Here is a 26,921-nt window from a genome sequence, read left to right on the forward strand (position 1 = left end):
GCTTTTCCAGCCTTTCTACCCTTACTCTTGACACATATTCAACTGAAACTTGGTACGTGGCTTTATTAGTCCCCTACCGGTTTCACCAGTGGGGACTATAGATTTTCTCTCTCTCTCTTTCTCTCTCTCTCTCTCTCTCTCTCTCTCTCTCTCTCTCTCTCTCTCTCTCTCTCTCTCTCTCTCTCTCTCTCTCTCTCTCTCTCGCGCCATTTGCTGGCTGTCAGTGCGTTGGGTGCGGGGTGTCATGGCGTCTGCTCGCTTCGTGTCGTGAGTGCTCTGTGTTGGCTGTTTCCTATTTCCCTTATTCACTCCATTGTGTCCCTGTTTCTGATTGTAAAGTTTTCCCCTTGTTTCCTGTGTGTGTTGAGACTTGAGAGAGAGCGGGAGAGCGCACGGTAAGTGTTTTCGCAGGTTGTTGGTGAAACCTTCGGTTTCTGGGCCTGCGTTTCATTTGCCTTGTTTTTCTGGTCGAACTGCTCGTCGGTGGTTTCGATTCCTCATTTATATATTGTTTTTCCTTATCTTTTTCCTTTACCTTCACTTGCTGGTTGCTTGTGACAGGTTTCTTTTTGTTTAAACTTAAACTTCCCTTATTTTCTTTTCAGCTATGGCAAACGGACGTTTGTCCAATAGTGTGTACGAGTCGCTCACTCGTAAGGAGGGAGTGATAATTACTCCACTTGATGGAGTTAGTGTTGAGAATGTGGTGATTGGTTTAGGAGACCTTGTTGCAATCGAGAATGTTCTTGCAGCTTCAAAAATGAATCATCGCATCGTGGTTTTCCTGTCGGACGTGCGACACGTGGCCCAGGCGGTTGAAATCGGTTTAACCGTCTCGCCGGATATTTTTGTTAACGTCAATCCTTTGGACACAATGGCCGTTCGGTTAACTCTGTCCAATATTCCTCCTTTTTTCACTAGTGAAGAGATCGTCTCTGCACTAAGTGTCTTTGGCACAGTTGTGTCGCGGGTCTCGATGGTTCCGCTTCGTCTTCGCACTGACGCCTCGGTTCGGCATGTTATGTCGTTCCGACGTCATTGTTATATCATTTTAAAAGATAACGCTCAATCACTCAATGCAGTTATGACGTTGAAATATAAAAACCGCAATTATCAAATCTATATTGCAACGGAAACTATAACTTGCTTTAATTGTGGTGAATCGGGGCATTTAAAAAACGTTTGCCCCAAGAATACCGCCGGTGATGCATCGATACCGGTGAAGACCATTAACACAAAAAGTGGTCCATCTAGAGTCGGGGACCCTCGTGATGCCTCAAACACGAGTAATTTACCTGAGCCGTCGGCGGCGGGGGTGGCTCAACCCCAGGCAGATGGTGAGGGTTTTACCGTTGTTCCTTATAAAAGGAAACATAAATTAAAACATTTAACTGATAACAGTCAGGATGTGGCAGCGAGCTGTCCAAAAAAGATGGCACCGGCTGACGAACATGACGAGTCCCGTTTGGATGCAGCAATATCTGAGGTTTTTAAAACCGAAAATCGGTTCAACGTTCTTGCTCTGGAGGATGATAATGCTTCTGCTTGTGGAGTTGGTGAACTCGAACAGGAAGTTGGTGTGGTGCAACAGGAAGCGCATGTGACCACTCCCGTGGTCACAGGCACCGTGTATGTGAACGCCGAATCCACTCTTGTCCCTCTTCCTGCTGGGGGTGAGGTGTGTGACGTTCCTGAGTTGCAGACAACCTCGAGCCCAGGTGAATCGGAGTGTAAGGCATCAGCTGATGACGTGCCGGGTTTGCCCCCAGCAGAATGTGAAACTTCTCCTGATAGTACATCTCTTCCTCTCCCCCTTCCTCCTCCCACTCCCACTCCTCCTCCTCTTCCCACCCCCCTCCTCCTCCCACTCTCCTTCCTCCTCCCACTCCTCTTCCTCCTCCCATCCCCCTTCTTTCTCCTCCCGCCCCCCCTCCTCATCCTCCCGCCCCCTCCTCCTCCTCCCCCACATACTCCTCTTCCTTCTGCTTTGGGTGCGGAATGTGACGTTTCCCTTGTGAAGCCACCAGCTCCATATCAGGAGCATGAAATTGATGTCATGGACATGGACCGACACTCGGAATGTGATTCGGACGGGACCTCGTCGCTCGCCTCTGCCGGGAGTGTCGAAGCCTGGAATGACCCGGGTTTTCCCCAAGATTTGGAGGGTGAGACCAGTGTTCCACCCTCCGAGATCATAAAATTTCTCCAGGACACTTTTCGGAAGAAACGGGTAAAAATTAAAGATTTTTTCCCTGACCTAATCGGCTTTGTGGTCTCTGCGAAGCGACTGCTTGTACAGCTTTGGCGTGACCGAATCACAGGTCTATCGTCTCCGGAAATGTATCCTGAAAGCGAAGAAGGAGCTGCAGATGTAGCCCAGCCAAGCTGTTTGACACGTTTATATACACCCTTATATCATGGCTTTCTCCTTCGCCAGTTTGAATATTAATGGGGGACGTTCTTCCCTAAGGAAAATGGAAGTTAAACAGTTTGTTAAGGAAAATCGCATCGATATTCTACTTCTACAAGAGACAAGATGTAGTTCCTCTTGTATGGGGGAGTGGCAAAGGATAATGAAAGGAAAATGGTTTTTTAGTAGTCTGGAACACCCAAGGGCTGGGGTAGCTGTCTATTTACAGCCTTCCTTCTGTAGCTCTCATATAGTTTTTAATGACATAATCAAAGGGTATTTAATTTCAGTCACTTTTACACACAATGGTTTTAAACACACGGTACTGAACATTTACTCACCTAGTGATAGCACAGAAAGACTTGCCTTTTATACTAAGTTGGAAACATCTCTCATGCACATTGATTTTAATGGACTTGTCTGTTTGGGTGGAGATTTTAACTGTACCGTGGACCCTGCCCTTGATCGTAATGGAGAGGAGCCTCACCCAGCAAGCGCAGTGCCTCTGCTAAGATCCTTGTCCAAGTTCTCCCTTGTTGACGTGTGGAGAATCCGCAATCTTTCTGTCCGCCAATATACGTGGTGTCGGTGCTCAAAGAGTCGCCTCTCGCTCGCAAGATTGGACCGGTTCTATATTAACAGTATTTTTCTGAATATCGTGAGTGGCGCGGACATTGTCCCGAGTGGCTTCTCAGATCATCACATGGTTACGCTTTGTGCTTGCCTACCAGTTCGGAATCGTGGTGCTGCCTACTGGACCTTTAATGTGAGCCTTTTGGAAGAAAAAATGTTTGTTGATGCATTTCATGCATTCCGGAGGGCCTTGCTCCAACGTAAACCATCCTTCCCCCGCCTTGGGCAATGGTGGGACAATGCCAAAGTACAGATGAGATTGTTTTGCCAACAATATGGAGCTTATCGTACTCAACACAACTCTGCCCTTCAATCCCTGATTGCCAAGGAAATATTTTCCTTGCAATCCAACCTCTTGGCTTCTAGTACTGAGAGAACGAACTCTCTGCTGGCGAAGAAAAAAGCTCTTCTTGCTGATCTATGTGCAAAGCAAGCTAGAGGAGCGCTGATTCGTCTCCGAATGGAGAACCTGTGTCATTTGGATACCTCCTCCAAGTTCTTTTTTGCACTGGAAGTCCGAACTAAGAGAGGTCAGCAGATAACTTCAGTAAGGACGAAGGAAGGAAGAATAACGCACGATCAAAAAGACATCAGGTATTCCCTCAAGAACTACTTCTCTGACCTGTATCGCGCTAAGGGAATCGATAACGAGATCACAGGATCCTTGACTTCCTCCTTACCCACCTTGTCGGAGTCTGCGTGCCTGCAACTGAACAAGGAGCTAACCATGGAAGAACTCCATGCTGCTTTACAAACCTTACCTTCAGGTAAGGCCTCTGGCTTGGATGGGATACCTGCAGAATTTTACAAAGCTTTCTGGGACCTCCTGGGACCAGAGTTACTCGAAGTTTTGGTTGACAGCCTACGATTAGGCTTACTGCCGCTAAGCTGTCGTAGGGCGGTACTCGCCCTGGTCCCAAAGAAAGGAGACCTCCAGCAACCGCAAAATTGGCATCCCATCTCACTGCTTTGTACGGATTACAAAGTTTTCTCCAAGGCTCTTACCAACCGGCTCAGGCCCATGATTGGCGACATCATACACCCCGATCAATGCTACTGTGTTCCGAAAAGGACAATACATGACAGTATTTTTATCGTGCGTGATTTAATTGATATCTGTGATCTTAAACAAAGAAATGTTGGTTTGGTTTTTTTAGACCAAGAAAAGGCCTTTGACACCATTGATCACTTTTATCTTTTTTCGGTTTTACGTGGGTTTGGGTTTCCAGAAAATTTTATCTCTCACGTACAGTTACTGTATAATAATATCTTTAGTCTACTCAAGGTTAACAATATTTTATGTCCACCTTTCCCGGCCAGTAGAGGCATTCGCCAAGGATGTCCTTTGTCTGGCCTCCTGTACTCCCTCGCACTTGAACCTTTGCTTGTTCGCTTGCGTGCACGTCTTCTCGGTTTCCTTCCGCAACCAACGGCGCACCCAGTTAAGGTGATCGCTTATGCGGACGATCTTTGCGTAATCGTTCATTCGGATGAAGATGTCTCCGCCTTGGTCCAATGTGTCCATGAATTTAGTTTGGCAAGCTCTGCAAAGGTCAATTGGAAGAAGAGCAGTGCTCTTTACCTTGGTCCACAAAATGGAGCCATTCCTCCAACTCTGCCCGAACAACTTGAATGGACAAGGGATGGAATCCTTTATCTCGGTGTTTTTCTTGGCCCTGGAAACTTCATTTTAAGAAACTGGGAGTCTCTTATAATCAAAACTGAGAGACGGTTGCTGAAATGGAGGGGTTTACTTTGTCAACTTTCTTATCGAGGCCGAACCCTTGTTATAAATAATCTTGCGGCATCAATGCTTTGGCATGTTTTAATGGCACTGCAGCCCCCAGATTTCATTCTCAAAAAGCTACAAGCTACTTTTATTGACTTTTTTGGGGGAGGTAAGCACTGGCTTCGACCTGGTGTGCTCAGCCTGCCTGCTGCTCAAGGAGGACATGGACTGATTGCTGTTTCTAGCAAAGTGATGGCTTTTCGCCTCCTTTCACTTCGTAGGCTGCTGTACACCGACGTCTCGTGGAAAGCGTCGGCTCACTGCCTGCTTCAGCAAGCAGGGAAACTCAACTACGACCAAGAACTGTTCCTTATAGACACCACAAAAGTTGATGTAACACCAGTTCCTCTATTCTATAGGAGTATGCTGGAGGCATGGCAAGCGGTTCCTGTTCGCCGTGACAACAGGAACTATTCTCTTGAGCTGTTTTTAAACGAGCCCATCTTTCTAAACCCCATATTTGAAGGGGTCTGCAGTAACCGTGCTTTTATGCAAAAGTTTATCGACGTCGGATGCATCAAGGTTAAACATCTCAGAACCCCTTTTCCTTACAAGTGGAAGCCAGCTGCTGACATTGCTGTAGCCACCGGAGTTCGATCCATTCGAGTCATAGGAAGGATCTTTTCTGTGATCCTGCGTTTTTTCAAGGGAACCGGGCTAAAATGGGCCCCACAGGCGGAAGCTAGCCCTTCTTTATCCGAATTTCTCTTTCCTAGACTTCTACTTCATTTTCAGGGCTTCACCCCTTTTCATTTGATGGAGAAATCTTGTGTTTATGCTTTGTGTGTTTTAACCCTTGTTCACGATAGACCCGCAGAACCGCAAGCGCACTGGGGGAGAATGTTCCGGACCACTCCTTCCACCACCATCAATTGGCTTACTATGTACAAGGCCCCCATCGCCAAGCGCTCCGGAGACTTACAATGGCGGCTGGCGCACTACATTTTACCATCACATGTTTTATCGCATCGCATATGTTCCGATAACACGGAATTATGTCCGTTTTGCGGTGCGACGGAAACCATTTCTCACATTTTTGTTGATTGTCCTCGGTTGGCACCCCTTTTTACAGTTTTATCGCGTGTGGTCTGGGGGCTTGGCCTAATTTTTACGCATTGTGTTTTTATCTTTGGTTTCACCACTTCCCGCCTGTGTAAAGATGAGTGCCTTTTAGCCAACTATTTGTCTTCTGAAGCAAAACTTGCCATACACTTGTCGAGAAAACACAGGATGCAAAATGCCTGTAATTCTGTTGATGATGCTGTTCACCTCTTTAAAGCCTTCGTCACATCGCGTGTAAATCTTGAGTTTCAATCGAATGATTGCACAGTGTTCTCACAACGGTGGTGTGTCAAGGCATCCTTATGTCAACTGGCTGATGGTTCTTACAATGAATTTATGATTTATCTTGTCTCCCATTTTAAACTTGTACAGCCATCGCCTTGAATTGTTTTTTGGGTTTTCACTGTGAACAATGTTTTCCTGGCAACAAACGGGGACAAATGTCGAATGTTTCTCTCTCCCTCTCTCTCCCCCTCTCTCTCTCTCTCTCTCCCTCTCTCTCTCCAAATTTGTGGGGGGGGGGGGGGGGGGGGGGGGTTACAGCTTGGCCCGGGTTTAAATGAGTGAACGGATCACCGCTGTAGCCCCAGAAAGCTTGCAACTCCAAAGCGTCATACAGATGGAGCATCTGTAAGATGGAGAACCTACAAGATGGGGCACCTGCAAGATGGATGACCTGCAAGATGGATAACCTGCAACATTGCGTGCCTGCAAGATGGAGCACCTCCAAGATGGAGCACCTGCCCATTACGATCGGCCTTTTTCCAACACCTCTGGAGTGGCTCACAAGTCCCCATGTTCATCAAGGAAAACATATCGGAAAAGTGTTATGATGTAATGCGTTCACAAACATTCCTCCAGCAGTGAACATGGTGACGTGTTACATGGTGCATTCAGAAAGGAACACGGTTGGGAAGGACACGGATGCTCTGTCGCTCCCGGCTACTGGTTGTGCGAGGTTTGTCTCCTGGTCTGTCCATTTGGATCGCATTGGGATCACCAATAAAGAAAAAGAAAAAAAAGAAAAAAAAAGTCTCTCTCTCTCTCTCTCTCTCTCTCTCTCCCTCTCCCTCTCTCTCTCTCTCCCCCTCCCTCTCTCCACCTCTCTCTCTCCCCTTCTCTCTCTCCCCCCCCTCTCTTTCCCTTTCTCAATTTTTCACTTAATTTAATCAAACACTTAATTTGCTCTTGATGTGTTCATAGCTCTTGCGTGAGCATTTCCTTTAAAATTGTTTGTGGTTTCTGTTTGTGTCCTCACCTTTGGTTGGTAAAATTTTTATACTTGCTGATTTCTTTTGAATATCCTTTGTTCTTTTTTGGTGTGTGTATGATCCTTATACAATGTTTCTTTGAACTCGTTGCTTGGTTTAACACTGCTTTGTGGAATGGTTTTATACTTTTATAATAAAAGGATACAAAAGTCTCTCTCTCTCTCTCTCTCTCTCTCTCTCTCTCTCTCTCTGTCTGTGTCTGTCTGTCTGTCTGTCTGTCTGTCTGTCTGTCTGTCTGTCTGTCTGTCTGTCCGTCCGTCCGTTCCATCTGTGGTTTTCAAGCCTTTCCGCCCTTACTCTTTAACATATCCAACTGAAACTTGGTACATGGCTTTATTATGATAAGTTACAGAACACGTTCGAGTTTCAGGGCGTTTCATGCATGTTATTCTGTGTTTGTTACTTGTGAAAATCTAAGATTTTCAAGTATGTTGCTTTATCACATGTGTTATTCTGTTGTGTCTGTTTGTTTGTCAATTACCTACATGTCACAATTTTAACCGGATAAATGACACTTCACCAAATGTTAGAGTTGGTTATAAGCAAGAAGCCCATTGATTTTGATATCAATGGGTAAAAAGGTTAACAGAGGCCGAATTTCAAAAATCCTCAATTTTCATCCGATTGATTAACCACAAAACGTTTATCTACCTCTTTGGATTAGCCTGAGAACGTTACTCTAATTCTCTGGATTAACCTGAGAACGTTACACTACATCTCTTGATTAGCCTGAAAACGTTTCTCTACCTCTTTGGATTAGCCTGAAAACGTTACACTACATCTCTTGATTAGCCTGAAAACGTTTCTCTAATCCTCTGAATTAACCTCAAAATGTTTCTCTAATCCTCTGCATTAACCTGAAAACGTTTTTCTAATTCTCTGGATTAACCTGAAAATGTTTCTCTGGATTAACCTGAAAACGTTACTCTAATCCTCTGGATTAACTTGAAAACGTTTCTCTACCTCTCTGGATTAACCTGAAAACGTTTCTTTACCTCTCTGGATTAACCTGAAAACGTTTCTCTAATTTTCTGGATTAGTCTGAAAACGTTTCTTTAATTCTCTGGATTAACCTGAAAACGTTTCTCTAATTCTCTGGATTAAGCTGAAAACGTTTCTCTAATTATCTGGATTAATCTGAAAATGTTTCTCCATTTCTCTAGATTAACGTCAAAACGTTTCTGTACCTTTCTGGATAACCTCAAGACGTTTCTCTCCCTCTCCTGATTAACCTCAAAACGTTTCTCTACGACTCTTGATTAACCTCAAAACGTTACTCTACATCTCTTGATTAACCTGAAAACGTTTCTCTACATCTCTTGATTAACCTCAAAACGTTACTATATGTCTCTTGATTAACCTCAAAACGTTACTCTACATCTCTTGATTAACCTCAAAACGTTTCTCTCCCTCTCTGGATTAACCTGAAAACGATTCTCTACCTCACGTGATCAACCTGAAAACATTTCTCTGCATCTCTGGATTAACTTCAAAAAGTTTATCTACCTCCCTAGATGAACGAAAACCCAAACTCACTTCTTTCTTCCTCGTCCATATTTTGTGTCCATCAAATTTTTGTAACTAATCAAATTTTGTACCAGCTGAAGAGAAAATACATTTTCATACTCATTAGATCAAGCGTTATATTTGTCGAATTATGACGTCATAATGAAGGCACCGATGACATCATTTACATATCTTAATCCTCATGCCGAGTGCATGACAATGAGTCTTATTTCAATTTTTTCCGTTGAGTAGTTTTGGAGATATGGAGGTGTAAGTTTTTTCCAAGATGGCGTCCATACCACGTGGCCTTGACGTCATAGTTATGAATAAAAATTATACAGGCAGAGGTGCTCCTATGGTAAAATTTCATGTCAATCGGCTCAACGGTTGCCCAGAAAATTGATTTTTTTAAATGCAGACACGTATGCACGTAACCAAATGCCTAACCCTGCTTTTCGCTTCGCGAGCGCAGTGTAACTAAGGTAACCTCCAGTTAACAGGAGAACAAAGAGGACATAAATCTTCTCCCCCATATTTCTCAACTTTCAAAAGTTAAGAAATACTACAATCTCATAAAATGCCCACATGAAGCAAAGTCTGCAAAGTGAAATAATTTTGTCAATATTCTACGTACACGATCAATAAATCAATTCACACATAATATCTAACCGTGTGTCATAACATTACACTACTTTGAGAAGTGTGAATACAGAAAGATTAAAAGTTTGTGTTTCCTAACAGGTTCTGTTCCCAATTTCTTTGCTCGTGAGTGGAAGCAATTTTGTGGAGCCTTTTACAGATGAAACAGTTACTTCCTGGAATGTAATGGCGGACGTACCATGGTGGACTACTCCAATTCTCTGCATCACGGTGTGTTTCATTTGTGTTATTCTGTCCCTTATAAACTCAAATAGCCATACATCATGAATAGATTACTTTATAAAAAAATATTTCAAACATAATTTAGAGCAAAATAACATGAATATGAAGCAGTCAGTCATTGCAGTTTTTTTTTTTTTTTTTTTAGTTTTACTTCAAACCTTATTTATTGCAGTTCTCTCCGATTCCTCAGAGATAATTTGTGTAAATTTCGCTGTACCAACCATAATCTTCCTGTTTCTCATGGTCTCTATTTGAAAGATACTTTTCAGCAGTTATGTCCATTATGCGAGGCTAATATACTACTGGTGATGAATTTCAGTTTCTTCCTGTCTAACTATCAGTGAAGATCATAAGAAGTTAATGAAATGTCATTATTGGGAAAATCCCTTGGTGTGTAAAATGAATGAGTTATTAAATGTTGGTAATATTGGTCAGCTTTATAATGTGGCTAGGTTTATTGGTAGCATATTATCCAGGGCCTAATAAAAAAAAATTGTATACAGAATCGAGGCTCATGTAAGAGCTAACACATTGAACATGAAAACATGCACAGACACATTAAACATAAAATGAAGGGAGCGGGAAACAAGAGGGGGGGTGGGGGGGGGGGAAGAGGGAAGGACAACAGCAGTAGAGAACAGGGACATCGGTAAATATGTGGAAGGGGCAGGGCTGGTGGAGGAGGGGTACACGGTATAAAGCAAATGAACACTATTAGGAATTTCAGGAAAGAAGTTGGGGTTTGAAAGAGGCAGATTTGGGGTATTTTAATGGGGGCAGAAAAGATCAAGGTTTTGGATGGTAAATGATAAGAGATGGTGGTGAACAGCTGTTTTAAAGATATGGAGGGAGGTGAGGGATTGAAGAGAGTGTGGGAGTTTGTTTCAGAGGCGGGAGAAAAGAGGAATGAAAGAGTGAAGGTGAGCATAGAGTCTTTGAGTTTGGCAGTTTCACCGGAAGAGGGTTGCTGGGAGATCTTGTGCATCCTGCAGGAATAGTTGGAGGACAGAGCACACAGAGAGAGAGAGACACAGACACACAGACACAGAATTTTGAATTTGCAACACCATTTATTTCACAAAAAATACACCAGGTCAAGTTACATTTTTACAGGAGAGAAAAATAAAAAATGAAAACAACAGTTCTTCATGTTAAAAAGAAAAGTACAAATTCGATTCATTTACAACACATAATGCTTCATTAATACACCATTTGCACTCAAAGAGTTTGACATTTTCATTCGCCACATAATAATCAAACTCTAACCTTATTCTTGCAGACACCAGCCCTTTAAACATAGGAACAACATCAAACCCATGCCCATTATCAATTTTAATTTTCCTTGATTTATATATTGAATATTTTGCTACAGCAACTAAGAAGTTTAGGAGAACACCAGAGTCCTTGCAGGAGGGTCTGAACGATACACCAAAAATAAAAGAGTGTGAAGTAAAAGGAAAAGACAACTGCTCAAAAAGGTGTGTGAGAATCAAGAAAAGAGGTATTAGTCTTTCGCATTTCACATAGGCATGAAAGAGATCCTCCTTCTGGACACAGAAGGGGCATGCTACTGGCACTGAGCTGTCAAGGTGATGAACAAAGGTGTTCGTAGGGAGAGCCCAATGTGCTAGTCTCCACTGGATATCTGCGAGGAACTCATAAATAGGTAGTTTGTACATATTAGGCCACAGTGGCGTGGCAGGGGACCCTGGCCCTAACCTTTCTGACCACAAGGCCACTCGCGCCACTCCGGAGAAGGGTGATGCTTGGTTTTCTCGAAGGAGCTTGTGAATACCCGCCTTTTTTACCAAATGAAAAGGAGATACAAGTTCACCATTTGACTGGAGAGCTGGGAGCACCTTAATTTCAGGGAAAGACAGCCGAAAATCCTCGACATTGTTTATACCTTCCCAGCCAATATTTAACTCCTTAAACTTCCTCTTGACGATGCGTATAATTTGGCTGACAATACGCACGGATCTTAAACCAAGAATGGCCGCCACCCTGCCAGCAGACATCCATTTTGTCCCAGATGTATGCCTCAGGTCACAAACTTTGCCAATTCCTCCTTGAGTAAATTTCCTAATCAAAGTCGGACTATGAGGAATGCATGGAAAAAAACCGTTATAGAAAATAGGCTCTTGGATAAACATCCGGCAATTATAAGCCTCAAGGCAACGATGAACCCCAAAACCTTTCCAAACTCTCAGCAAACCCTGATTAAAAAATTGGGATTGAAACTAAGCTGACACGGTCAAGGTTCACCAGGAACAAGTGCCTATCATAACACAGGCCTCCCGCTTGTTGCAACAAGCAAAACGCAAATGAGCGCCAGGGCAGCTCTTCAGCATACAACAGACGTTGCACAGACTGCAGGCGAAAAGCCATAAGCCGGGTGGACACATCCACAATTCCATGTCCACCCTCCTTCCGAGGATGGTACAGTATTTGCGGCCGAAGCCAGTGGTATCCATTCCAAAAGAAATTGACCAAGACCCGCTGGATGGCTGGTATCAACTCCTTGGGTGGCTGCAAGGCAATTAGTTTATGCCATAATCTTGCTGCTATCAAGTTATTTATAACAAGAGTGCGGCCTTTGTAAGAAAGAGATCGCAGCAGTCCTTCCCATCGTTTCAACCGGTGTGTAATTTGTTCAATCATTCCTTCCCAGTTCTTCATTTCTACTTCCTGGCTGCCGAGATAGACACCAAGATATTTGACCCCATCTGTTTTCCACTCTAAATTATGTGGGAGTGACGGTGGCAGTGTTAAAGAAAGGTTATCTGAACCGCACCATAAGGCTACATTCTTGCCCCAATTTACTTTGGCAGAAGAGGCCGCAGAGTAGTCTTTAAGGCAACGCTGCACCGCAGCAACACTACTTGGGCCTTTAATCAGAACACATATCATCAGCATAAGCTGTGACCACAAATCTTGAACTAAAAACGGCTCCCACATCCTGAGTTATTCGCTGCCTGATGGATGCTAAGAGTGGTTCAAGGGCAATTATATACAGAAGTCCAGAAAGGGGACAACCTTGATGGATACCCCGTCGGAAAGGAAAAGGGGGACATAAACTATTGTTTACTTTCATCATGCAGAAGGTGTTAGTGTATAACAGCTTAACATAGGAAATGAAAGTTTCGCCAAAACCCATCCGCTCCAGAACAGAAAACAAATATGTATGATCAACGTGATCAAAAGCCTTTGTTTGGTCAAGAAACAACAACCCAAAACTGGCACGCAAGTACTTATTACAAGAAATAATATCCCTTATCAAAAAAATATTGTCATAAATTGACCTTCCTGGTACACAGTAGGTCTGGTCAGGGTGCACAATAGAGCTGATCACAGTTCCCAAACGGTTTGCTAAAGCCTTTGACAAAAGCTTGTAATCCGCACACAGCAATGAGACAGGCCGCCAGTTCTCGACTAGTTGAGTGTCCCCAGCCTTTGGCAACAGGCACATGACTGCTCTTCTGCAGGACAGGGGAAGCTCTCCAACATGAAGGCATTCATCAAATACCTCAAGCAGGTCAGGTCCCACAAGTTTCCAAAAAGTCTTATAGAACTCTCCAGGCAAACCATCAATCCCAGAGGCTTTACCATCCTTCAAGCTCCGCATAGCAGTTCCAAGTTCAGCAGCCGAAACTGACATGTTCAATGTGCGTTGCTGGTCCTCCTCAAGTCTTGGAAGCCCAGTAGTCAGCTCCTGCAAGATCTCATTACTTATGCTCTGGGGGGAGTACAAGTTTGTATAAAAAATCTTCAAAACAGACTTAATCTCTTGTTGGGAGGTCACTATTGACCCATTAGCAGCACGTAGCCCGTGAATCTGTTGTGCTTTTTTGATAGAGTTCTCCAAACTAAAGAAGTCCTTATTTGGCATATCCAAAGTCAAGTAACTCATCCTCATATGCACCAAGGTACCCATTGCCCGCTGCCTCACCATTTCGGTCAGTAACGACCTTTTTGTCCATAGTAACTGATCATATCCCAAATCTTTCCCAGCCCCATTACGATTTTGTTCTAATTCTGCAATTTCGGCCTTTAATGAGTCAACTGAGAGACTTTGCAATTTAGTAGTAAACAGACTATACTGTTGACAAAACGTTTTAACTTGACACTTTGCAAGGTCCCACCATATGCGAAGGTTGGCATGCTCAAGCTTAGAGGACCGGATTTTCCCCCACACTGTTTGGAAGGCATCTTCAAATTTCTTATCACTTAACAACCGAGTATTGAGTGACCAGTACGCGCTACCTCCTGATGTCAGGGGTAATTTAAAGGACATTGCCACTAAATTATGATCTGAAAACCCTGTTGGGAGTATTTGGGTAGTGGACACCACATTCAGCATTGGCTTATTGATATAGATCCTGTCCAGCCTTGCCCTTGATATGACGCCATCATGACATCTGCACCATGTGTAGGCCCGTGAAGTTGGATGCTGCAACCTCCACACATCCTCAAAACAATAGTTCTTGATGAGGCTCGCTAACACCTTTGCAGAAGCGCCGTGGGGTTCATGTCCATTCCTGTCAACTGAAGGATCAATTGTACAGTTAAAGTCCCCTGCGATACAGGTGAGAGCAGCTGGATCCAGCCCCTCTACAAAGTCCCGCAATGTGGAAAAGAATGTTCTTCTTTCTATAGGTTTACTTGGTGCATACACATTTACTATAATAAGCTTTTGTGTATTGCAGTAGAACTCCACCGCTATCAAATGTGCCTTATGGACCTCCCTATAAATAACACTCCGAGTGGGAAGCCTGGGACTTAAGGCGATGGCAACACCCGCCTTGGGTGTGGAAACCCCACTCAGCCACCATTGCCCTTTAAAGAGTTTACACCATTCAGCTGCCAAATTGTTTGTGGCATGGGTGTCTTGCAATAGAATGACATCTGCTTTTACCCTCTCCATTGCCTGGATTGCTTGAAATTTTTCGTAAGGGGGCACATCCCCCATTGATGTTCAGGGAGGCAATATGTATTTCTCGCGTTGTCATTCAAAGGTGGTAGCTCACCGTCCGCCTGCAATTCCTTATTCGCCTTTGTTACTGCTTTACGAAGACGTTGAAATTGAGGCTCCGAGAGCATGGGGTCATTTTTCTGTGAAAGAGGTTTCGAAACCTTAATGAAAGCTTGAACATCAGGGAAATGATCTCTAATTACAACATGACGTTGTCTAAACGTTTCGTTTAAGAAATCAATGACCTTCCCTTTTGTCACCTCTGCTTGCCTCACCTGCTCCTTCTGAGACTCACTCAGGGCAGCAAGACTGCATCCTTCATCAGCCTCGACCCCACTCTCACCCAGTGGTGTGTCAGGCACTGGCACCTCATCTGTGTCATTGTCACCATGGTATTTTTGTTGCGTCTGCATGGCACCAACTACCCCATCGTTGTTGTCTGCCACCGACTTATCAATCTCTTTCTCATCATCTTCCGTTGAGATGAGGGTCCTTAACTGCTCGTCGCATGGGGCAGGGTGTCCACCATCACACACGGTGACACGCTCAGTAATGCTTCGATTATCTTCATCCTGTGAAATGGGCAGATTCCCATCTCTACCTATTGCATTACCATTTTGCTCATGGTCATCAGGTTGGTCTGTATTACCATCTGCCTGCACGAGAACCATTTTGTTTCCTTTTCCTCCATTCTCATCGCTCGCAAGAGAGCGTTTCAAGTTTCTCCTCGACTCGGTCTCCATCAGCTTCACCTCCTCGAAGTCCCTTTGTTCTTGAGGTTGCAGCCTCTCCTCCACATATGGTTGCTCCACTACCGTATGGGCTTCTCCACCAGCACCACTGTCACCCGCACCCTCGTATTCCGGTGTTGACCTTTTTTCGACACCTGGCTCATCTACAGGGTCGTTCAAGTCATTTACAGGGGGAGGGGGGGCTGCCCCAGCTGCTGTGGCATAACTCTTCCTCACATCAGGACAATACTGCCGAGTGTGTCCGTATGCCCCACATGTATAGCAAATCAAGGTCTCAGTAGCTGCAAAGATCCGGTAATCATGATCTCCTATTTTAAAATTTATAGATATGTTCAGCTGTTTTGCCTCATCCTTTAGTACGACGAAACAAAAACGTCTAAACGACTCTACATGCTTCAGCCTTCCGTTCCTGGTTCGCAGGGGGACCGTGATAATTCGTGAGACGACAGTCCCATGCTCCCCTAATTTACGTAGGATTTCTTCATTCCTCAGAAAGGGCGGAACGTTACTTAAAATAACTTTAACCGCCGGCGTGTCCATGGACGATACCGGAACAAATTGGTCATTCCCCAACGTTAACCCGTTTTGCACCACGATGTCTGCAAGGCTAACTTGTGACACGAAAACCACCACTTTGTGGTTCATTCGAGACGCAGCACGAATGTTATTTACCCCGATCAAATCCCCGATTGCAAGTAGAACATCGTCCATTTGCACGTCTTCCGGCGGAACAAGGCACAGCCCGTGCTTACGCGATAACACCTCATCACTAACACGATCAGCAGTCCTTCGACTATTCCTATTAGCCATTTATCGGCAATAAACTAAACAAACTAAACAGTAACAATGCAATAAACTAACCAAACAAATCAAAATTAGTTAAATAAGTAAAAAAATAAATAAATAATCGGCACGATATAACCAACCCACGTTATAAATTAATACAGGTGGCTAACCGTTACCGTGCTGTCTCTCTCTCTCCCTCTCTTGTCTCAAGAGCAGAAGGGAAACATGGAGAAAACTTCACAAACTCGTACAAGGACACAAATGGAGTGAAAGGAGGATAGGAAAGACCACCAACACAGCACCGTACTCACAGCTCAACACCCACAGCCGCCATGATTACCACACCCACGCACGACTCACAACCATCCAGAAGGGGGAGAGAGAGAGAGAGAGAGAGACTTTTTGACTTTTGACGTCCTTTTATTATCAAAATAATACAAAAATTGTATTTATATCTTTACACCAATCAAAAATGCAAGAAAAAGCAATGAAATGAAAGGTAACAGAAGTATCACGGCACACAATTTGCCAAAATAAACCATTAACTTTATGCAACCTACAAAAACATTACCAGTTGGTTCTCACGAACCTCGCACAACCCTTCATGACACCAAGTATTGGCGAATTCATCAAGATTGTTTGCATCTTTATAGAAAAAAAACTCTAGTTTAAGTCTTGCTGACACAAGGGCATTGAAAAACAACATTACATTGCATTCCCCGGCAGGTTTTCCATTCAATTTCTCCCTTCTTGAGAGATATATTGCCAGCTTGGCTGTTGCGACCAGAAACCTCATTAACATATTCTCCTTGCTTGGCTTGGCATTAAAGCCGAAAATAAAAGAACGCAACGAGAAAACAACCCTCATTCTGTGTGCCACAAGATTAAAGCACCGAAACAAAGGAACCAATCTCACAATTAATGAAGGCGTGGAACACGTCCTCCGTGCATATGCAGAATGGGCAACATGTGGATGTAGGAGAGAAATGGCTGATTAACTTATTGGAGGGGACTATCCAGTGGATCAGTCTCCATTGGAGATCACCAGATCTTTTACTTATGAGCTTGCTATACATGGAGTTCCATACAGGTTCAGAGGGGGGTCCCACAGGCAACAGTCGCTTCCACCGGATTACTCCATTTAGCGGCGTATCCCCCAGCAGTAACTTGACACATGACTTGTATAGCTCTTTACTGCTTGTTTCTTGAAAGGGGCTTATCCCCATGCTTCCAACTTGAAGTGTACCAGTAACCCAGGAAAAATCCACTCATCGTGCAATGGTTCGAGCTCGTGGGACCAGCATACTCCCAGCCGTACCCCTATTCGTATCACCTCTCTCAACACTTTTGCAGTTACTCTTTCGGACCGAATTCCTGCTAGCTCGGCTACTTCTCGAGCTGATTTCCACCCGCAACCTGAAACTTGCCGGAGGTGCCATACTTTTGTGATGCCGGCAATTATGAAATGCTGGCAGAGGTCCCTACTTTTGGGTATGTTTGGGAAAAGCCGATTGCAGAACAAGGGCTCTTGTGCAAACATATGGATGTCGTAGTTGTCTTTTTGACGGCACACTGTGAGGTTCTGCCATGCATTCAACACACTCTGATAAAAAACAGGAAGAGGAGATGTGTCAACTTGTTGAAGCAGGACCAATAAACATTCGCGGCCATATCCCAGCCCGCCAGCTTGCCGCAAAATGTGGGTGGCCAAAATATGGTTTGGTAATTGTTCTTTCACCAAAAGTTTTTGCACAGTGCATAGCCGAAAGGCCATTATGCGGCTCCTGATGTCGACCATACTCTGGCCACCTTCGGCCAATGGACGGCATACAACATTGGGCCGTAACCAGTGATGCCCTCCCCAAAAGAACTCCAACAGTTGCCTTTGCACTTCCTTCACCAAGCCTTCTGGTGGTTGCAGGCAGATGAATCTGTGCCACAAGAAGGAGGCGACGAGGTTCTTGACTACCAAAACTCGGCCCTTATACGAAAGGTGAGGCAGGGCTCTCCTCCATCTACTCAATCTCTTTTTTACGCGTTCAGCGACACCTTCCCAGTTTTTCTGGCTGTACTGTGGGGATCCAAGGAACACTCCAAGATAGCGAACACCTCCATCCACCCACTTTAAACTTGCAGGAAGGTGTATTGGCGGGTCTTGCACCATTCTAGATGCACTGTCCCTAACAGAGGGAACCCATAGCGCTTTGCTCTTTTCCCAGTTGCACTTCAACGAGGAAGCTAAACCAAACAAATGTAGGCACTTAGCCAGAGCTGCAATGTCGTTATTGTTTTTAACAATGATTGCAACATCATCAGCATACGCCGATACGACAACTGGAGGATGATCAGGAGATATACTCATTCCAGAAACGTTATTCCTTAGTAACACGAGAAGTGATTCCATTACAAGGGTGAACAGTAAGCCGGAGACGGGGCAACCTTGCCTTACCCCCCTTTGAACCTGTATGGGAGAACAAAGCTCATTGTTCACCTTAACTAAACTGAATATATTGTTGTACAATAAAGTAATATAAGTTCTGAAATTATCTCCAAATCCACAGGCTTCAAGCACATGATTCAAAAAGACATGATCGATGCTATCAAAAGCCTTTTCTAAACCAAGAAAAATTATACCAAAGTCATTCTGCACACAGTTGCCATCTATGAGATCTCTAATGAAAAATATGTTATCATACATAGATCTACCTGGAATACAATAACTCTGATCAGGGTGAACCAAATCGCAAATTACCCTTTTAGCTCGATTCGCCAGAACTTTTGAAAGGATTTTATAATCAGTGCATAGTAGAGAAACAGGTCTCCAATTCTTCATTTGTCGCAAATCACCAGCCTTTGGAAGAAGGGACATCACCGCTCTTCTCAAACTTAAAGGCAATTCTCCATGAGTCAGTGATGATTCAAGAACATGCATCAGTTCTGGACCTAATAGTTCCCAAAATTCCACATAAAATTCAGCCGGCAGACCATCGATTCCAGGGGCTCTTCCCGAGTCCATTCCAGCCAGGGCTTGCGTTAACTCCTCGAGTGTAATTGGCGAGTCCATATCCAGCCGCTGGGACTCGGTTAACGAGGATAGGTGAGAGGTTAAAAGTCTCATTGTTTCATCACAAACAACCTGTTTTGAAAACAGTTTGGAAAAGAAGTCCTGAACACATAACCGTCTGTCTCTGGGATTAACAACGACAGCTCCGCCAGGATTAATTACAGAAAGGATGTTCTTGGGTGCTTTACTGACAGAGTCCAGACGAAAAAAAGCTTTACTAGGGGTATCTAAAACCTTTAAGTTCTTAACCCTTAGTCTGAGCAACAACCCTGCTGCTTTCTCCTGGATTAACTCTCTCAGCTGAGTCTTCTTTTCTAGTAATAACTGGAAGTTTCTTGCATTATTATTTTTAGCAAGTTTACCTTCGAGCTGTACAATGTCAGCTTCCAAACAAGTCATTGTTATATTCTTAACATTGGTAATGTTTGCTCTAAACTGTTGACAAAACACCCGAATCTGGGCTTTCGTATTGTCCCACCAAAGATTAACAGAAGAAAAAGAGGGCTTTCTTTGGATTTGATTAGCCCAGAAAACTTGGAAGGCTTCTTTAAATAGACCATCTTCTAGAAGACTGGTATTAAATTTCCAGTATGCACTTTTATTTATTGACTGAGGAAAAAGAAACCCCATGGTTACTAGATGATGGTCTGAGAATATTGACGGAAAATAATTTGGAGAGACTATAGCGTTTCTAAAGGGTGAGTTTATATACCATCGGTCGAGTCTTGCGAAGGACACTCTTCCTCTGGTTATGCGGCTCCAGGTGAACTGAGGTACATTGGGGAAAAGTACCCTCCATACATCTAGCAAACCCACCCGAGAAAGGAAAAGGGATAAATCAATACATGATTCGGGATGAGGTTCTGCCGAGTTCCTGTCCATTACAGGTTCAAAGGTACAGTTAAAATCACCCCCGATACACATACATTGGTTTAGATCAACTGTCTGCAGGTGATTAATCACAGACGCAAAGAAAGCTTTCCGTTCTGTGCTCTCACTTGGTGCGTACACATTGAATAATGTGAAATGGAAGTTATTAACCTCCAGTTCAAGAGAGCTGAATCGGCCTTTAATGATCTCCTGGAAGAGGATTGACTCAGGTACTAGCCCTGGTCGAAGTACGAAAGCAACACCTGCCGAAAGGGAAGACAGGTTGCTAAAAAAGCACTGTCCCCCAAAAACGCGACACCAATCATATTCTACGTTTTGGGTGATGTGCGTTTCCTGCAGTAAAAGTACATCGACGTTTTTGCGCCGAAACAAACTTTGCACTTGAGCTTGGCGGTTTGGGTTTGCACCTCCACCGTTAATGTTCAAGGTGCCAAAGGTAATTTGCTTCATTCCTTATCAAAGGGTTTGATTGGGTGTTGCGAAATCTCAAGACTGGCTTTTGTAATAAATTTCCTGAGTCGGTGAAATTGTGACCTTCTTAGTGGAAATTCTTTGCCCTTTCTTGTTATTTCCTTTGCTGATTGAATAAATGAACCTAAATCAGGAAATGTATCCCTGATAACTACATTTCGCTGTCTATAGGTTTCATTCAAAAAGGAGAGTACGAGTTGAGGAGATATCATTGGCTGACTCAACTGAGACTGAGACAACTCAGGCACCTCCTCATCCTCATCAGATTCCGACAAGTCTGACAAGGTCCCTCCAGGATCGAGGATGTCGGCCTCCGTGGTCACTATGGGAATTGTCAGTATCTCTGGGGATTCGCTGGAGAGCTCCACTGTGCAATCCACGATGCCATGGTGATATTTGTGCTCGTCTGAAGTTGAAGCCTCGGTTTCATCCTCTTGTGGAGCACAATCTACCGAATCGATGAACGACTCGGTAACACAGTTTTGAATCTGCATCGGTAGAGCAGCACTGCAGAGGGATGTCAGTCACTGTCTGCTCATTCACAGTGACTGATGTCAATGATCGTAATGGTTCGTTCGAGGGTTTATCAACGTGTTCAGCGTTGCAACTTATTTCACCCCTATAGCAATTTGCGTCCACAGAGTTTGTACACGAACTTTCAGACATATTATCCTCAATTGCAGCACTGGATTCACCATCCTTTTTTTCAAACCCGATGGAAGCATTAGGAACACATTGAGGTGTGTGTTCAGCTACACTGGCCTTCTCCAATACCACCTTTTTAGGATTACTGGTAGAAAAATTATCAACCGACGCCCTTCGTTTTTTAGAACCAATAATAGGGTCCTCCTCCATTCCTTCACTACATGAGGGAATCGCAGCAAAGGTTGTGCGAGTTGGGGTCGCTTCGGTTTCCGTGACAGGAAGTGAAGTGCGATCGTTTTCTGGACTCGGGATATGCGCATCGATGCTGCTATTGTTCGTCTCACTGCAGGAGGGAACAGCAGGAACCGGCAAACTCACAGGATTAACTCCAATCGGTTGAATAGGAACACGAGTATTATCCTTTTTACAATTGGTGTATGCGTGGCCATTTTCCCCACACTTTGAACACGAAACCTTGGGACAAAAACGTTTAACGTGACCAAAGGCTCCACAGTGAAAACACGTTAGTGAGGCTGACGAGGCGTACATTTGATACTCCCGATCGTCGGATTTTACTTTAAATGAAATATTTAACCCTGTATCATCACCACGATCGGGAAGTACCATGTAAACTTGGCGACGGAAACTCATAACGTGTTTTTTCCTCTCGTCTCGGCTCTTCAGAGGGATCATGGACATTCTTGACACAGCTGTTCCATAACGAGAAAGGACTGACATTAGTTTGTCGTTTGATATAAATGGTGGTACGTTTGATACAACGATTTTCATCGCTGGAGTATCCATGGGGGATGCTAACATAAACACACCACCTTCTGTGGCTAAACCTGCACTCACGACGTCATGAACAAAGTTTTCTTCGGACAGGAAGATAACAACTTTTTGATTCATTCGTGAGGCAGCTCGGACATGCTCGCACCCGATTATTTTCCCCACTGCGAGTACCACATCCTCAGTGAGGACTCCTTCTGGTGGAACACACACAAATGCATCCTTCCTCGTTAGGCTATCGAACGCCTCTAACCGAGAGCGTGCATTCGCCATACCAGCGAATTCAACACCCCCACTTGTCCGAACCGGACAAGAAGGTATCAAACCAAAATAATCAAACTAAAGTAAGTAATAAACGTGCATTATTAGCACAAAAATGGCTTACAAACCGCCGTCGAAGCCAGTAGGCCGCACCCAAAATGGGCCCGCTCTCAATCCTCTCTCTCTCGAAGACAAAGGTGTAGAACGGATGAAAACAAAATGCCAAAGTACACAGGATAGGAAGGAGAGGGAGGGGGGGGGGGCAGGGGAGGGCAGGAGAGGAGGAAAACTCATAAAGAACTCGCTACACCACAGAGCAGTTGCTCACAGCCGCCATGACGCCACGCCCAACACACGAACGGCCAGCAGGGGGCGCGAGAGAGAGAGAGAGAGAGAGAGATAGATAGATAGATATAGATAATGAATTTGAAACACCTTTTATTTCACAAAAAACACACACCAGGTCAAGTTACATTTTTACAGGAGAGAAAAAAATATTTAAAAAAACAACAGTTCTTAATGTTAAAAAGAAAAGTACAAATTCGATTCATTCACAACACATAAAGCTTCATTAATACACCATTTGCACTCAAAGAGTTTGACATTTTCATTCGCCACATAATAATCAAACTCTAACCTTATTCTTGCAGACACCAGCCCTTTAAACATAGGAACAACATCAAACCCATGCCCATTATCAATTTTAATTTTCCTTGATTTATATATTGAATATTTTGCTACAGCAGCTAAGAAGTTTAGGAGAACACCAGAGTCCTTGCAGGAGGGTCTGAAAGATACACCAAAAATAAACGAATGTGAAGGAAAAGACAACTGATCAAAAAGGTGTGTGAGAGTCAAGAAAAGAGGTATTAGTCTTTCAAATTTCACATAGGCATGAAAGAGATCCTCCTTCTGTACACAGAAGGGGCATGCTACTGGCACTGAGCTGTCAAGGTGATGAACAAAGGTGTTCGTAGGGAGAGCCCAATGTGCTAGTCTCCACTGGATATCTGCGAGGAACCCTTAAATAGGTAGTTTGTACATATTAGGCCACAGTGGCGTGGCAGGAGACCCTGGCCCTAACCTTTCTGACCACAAGGCCACTCGCGCCACTCCGGAGAAGGGTGATGCTTGGTTTTCTCGAAGGAGCTTGTGAATACCCGCCTTTGTTACCAAATGAAAAAGAGATACAAGTTCACCATTCGACTGGAGAGCTGGGAGCACCTTAATTTCAGGGAAAGACAGCCGAAAATCCTCGACATTGTTTATACCTTCCCAGCCAATATTTAACTCCTTAAACTTCCTCTTGACGATGCGTATAATTTGGCTGACAATACGCACGGATCTTAAACCAAGAATGGCCGCCACCCTGCCAGCACACATCCATTTTATCCCAGATGTATCCCTCGGGTCACAAACTTTGCCAATTCCGCCTTGAGTAAATTTCCTAATCAAAGTCGGACTATGAGGAATGCATGGAAAAAACCCATTATAGAAAATAGGCTCTTGGATAAACATCTGGCAATTATAAGCCTCAAGGCAATGATGAACCCCAAAACCTTTCCAAACTCTCAGCAAACCCTGATAAAAAGTTGGGATTGAAACTAAGCTGACACGGTCAAGGTTCACCAGGAACAAGTGCCTATCATAACACAGGCCTCCCGCTTGTTGCAACAAGAAAAACGTAAATGAGTGCCAGGGCAGCTCTTCAGCATACAACAGACGCTGCACAGACTGTAGGCGAAAAGCCACAAGCCGGGTGGACACATCCACAATTCCATGTCCACCCTCCTTCCGAGGATGGTACAGTATTTGCGGCCGAAGCCAGTCGTATCCATTCCAAAAGAAATTAACCAAGACCCGCTGGATGGCTGGTATCAACTCCTTGGGTGGCTGCAAGGCAATTAGTTTATGCCATAATCTTGCTGCTATCAAGTTATTTATAACAAGAGTGCGGCCTTTATAAGAAAGAGATCGCAGCAGTCCTTCCCATCGTTTCAACCGGTGTGTAATTTGTTCAATCATTCCTTCCCAGTTCTTCGTTTCTACTTCCTGGTTGCCGAGATAGACACCAAGATATTTGACCCCATCTGTTTTCCACTCTAAATTATGTGGGAGTGCCGGTGGCAGTGTTAAAGAAAGGTTATCTGAACCGCACCATAAGGCTACACTCTTGCCCCAATTTACTTCAGCGGAAGAGGCCGCAGAGTAGTCTTTAAAGCAACGCTGCACCGCAGCAACACTACAGGGGCCCTTAATCAGAACACATACATCAGCATAAGCTGTGACCACAAATCTTGAACCAAAAACGGCTCCCACATCCTGAGTTATTCGCTGCCTGATGGATGCTAAGAGTGGTTCAAAGGCAATTATATACAGAAGTCCAGAAAGGGGACAACCTTGACGGATACCCCGACGGAAAGGAAAAGGGGGACATAAACTGTTGTTTACTTTCATCATGCAGAAGGTGTTAGTGTATAACAGCTTAGCATAGGAAATGAAAGTTTCGCCAAAACCCATCCGCTCCAGAACAGAAAACAAATATGTATGATCAACACGATCAAAAGCCTTTGTTTGGTCAAGAAACAACAACCCAAAACTGGCACGCAAGTACTTATTACAAGAAATAATATCCCTTATCAGAAAAGAATTGTCATAAATTGACCTTCCTGGTACACAGTAGGTCTGGTCAGGGTGCACAATAGAACTGATCACAGTTCCCAAACGGTTTGCTAAAGCCTTCGACAAAAGCTTGTAATCCGCAGTCCGCACACAGCAATGAGACAGGCCGCCAGTTCTCGACTAGTTGAGTGTCCCCAGTCTTTGGCAACAGGCAAATGACTGCTCTTCTGCAGGACAGGGGAAGCTCTCCAACATGAAGGCATTCATCAAATACCTCAAGCAGGTCAGGTCCCACAAGGTTCCAAAAAGTCTTATAGAACTCTCCGGGCAAACCATCAATCCCAGAGGCTTTACCATCCTTCAAGCTCCGCATTGCAGTTTCAAGTTCAGTAGCCGAAACTGACATGTTCAATGTGCGTTGCTGGTCTTCCTCAAGTCTTGGAAGCCCAGTAGTCAGCTCCTGCAAGGTCTCATTACTTATGCTCTGGGGGGAGTACAAGCTTGTATAAAAACCCTTCAAAACAGACTTAATCTCCTGTTGAGAGGTCACTTGACCCATTAGCAGCACGCAGCCGGTGAATCTGTCTCCAAACCAAACAAGGCCTTATTTGGCATATCCAACGTTAAATAACTCATTCTCATGCGTACCAGGGTGCCCATTGCTCGCTGCCGTACCAGTTCAGTCAACATTGCCTTTTTAGTCCATAGCAGCCGGTCAACTGTAGTCTTTCCCAGCCGTATTAATGTTTTCCTCCAGGGCTGCAATTTCAGCCTTTAATGAATCAATCGAGAGATTTTTCAATTTAGTGGCATAAAGACTATATTGTTGACAGAGCGATTTGACCTGACCCTTTGCGAGGTCCCACCACAGTCGAAGGTTAGCATGCTCAAATTTGGAGGACCGAATTCTTTCCCACACGGCTCGAAAAGCCTCTTTGAATCTCATATCATTCAGCAGGTGGGTATTAAGTGACCAATACGCACTACCACCTGAGGCCAGAGGCAAATTAAAACCCATTGAAACCAGGTAATGGTCTGTGAAACCAGTTGGGAGTATCTGGGTTGTGACCATCACATTTAGCATTGGCTTATTCACGTAGAATCTGTCTAGCCTTGCCATTGATATCCTCCCATCATGGCATCTGCACCACGTATAGCACCGTGAAGTTGGGTGTTGCAACCTCCAAACATCTTTCAAATGCTGATTTTTGATGTTCTCCAAAATCCTCGTAGAAGCCGGATGGGGTTCATGACCGGTCCTGTCTACGGAAGGATTGATAGTGCAATTGAAATCACCAGCAATACAGATGAAAGCGGGCAAAGTGTATCCAGTCCTTTTACAAAGTCATGCAGAGTGGAAAAGAACACTCTTCTTTCCATGGGCTCACTCGGTGCATATACGTTTACAATGATGATCCTTTGCGTGTTGCAATAGAAATCCACCGCTATCAGATGTCCCTCATAAATTTCCTTAAAGACAATCTTCCGAGCAGGGATTCTATCACTCAAGGCGATGGCAACACCAGCTTTGGGTGTGGTAAAACCACTCAGCCACCACTGCCCTCGATAAAGTTTTCCCCATTCAGCAACCAGGGTGTTCGTAGCATGAGTCTCCTGTATCAGGATGATGTCGGCTTTCACCCTCTCCATCGCCTTAATTGTCTGAATTTTTCGTAAGGGGGTACAACCCCCATTGATATTCAGGGATGTGATACATATCTCTCGCAAAGCCATTTACAAAGGTAACTCACCCTCCGCCTGCATTTCCTTATTCGCCTTTGTGACCGCTTTCCGAAGATGCTGAAATTGGGCCTCGGAGATTTCCATTGGGTCATTTCTTTGCAGGAGGGGTCTTGCAGCCCTGATGAAAGTTTTCACATCGGGAAAATGGTCTTTGATCACAACGTAGCGTTGCCTAAACGTCTCGTTTAGGAAACTGATGACGTTTTCCTTTTTGCTTCCATCTGTTGTTCTCCCTGATGATCATTCACAGACACAAGGCTTTGAGCTTCCTCATCCAGCTCCCTAACCACATCAACGTTGAAACTCCTTTGTTGTGTGTCAGGAGCTGGCACACCTTCTGTGTCATCACCACTGCAGTCTTCTTGTTGCATC

At 44.3% G+C, this 26,921-nt stretch overlaps 1 protein-coding gene across 4 annotated transcripts in view; it reads left to right on the forward strand.

Annotated features, from left to right (window-relative positions):
- The window catches only part of LOC137415872 (E3 ubiquitin/ISG15 ligase TRIM25), a 732,877-nt gene that overhangs the window by 148,915 nt on the left and 557,041 nt on the right, over positions 1 to 26,921 (forward strand). Inside the window, exon 2 of one of the 4 annotated variants that reach the window (XM_078770215.1) lies at positions 9,413 to 9,541. The exons of the other annotated variants lie outside the window; for them this stretch is intronic. Coding sequence (XP_078626341.1) covers positions 9,511 to 9,541 — 31 coding nt within the window. The 5' untranslated portion in view covers positions 9,413 to 9,510. The remainder of the gene's footprint in view (positions 1 to 9,412; positions 9,542 to 26,921) is intronic. 4 annotated transcript variants of the gene reach the window in all.

The sequence above is a fragment of the Myxine glutinosa genome, chromosome 1, assembly GCF_964187855.1.
Source record: "Myxine glutinosa chromosome 1, kmMyxGlut1.1, whole genome shotgun sequence".
NCBI classification, from domain to species: domain Eukaryota; kingdom Metazoa; phylum Chordata; class Myxini; order Myxiniformes; family Myxinidae; genus Myxine; species Myxine glutinosa.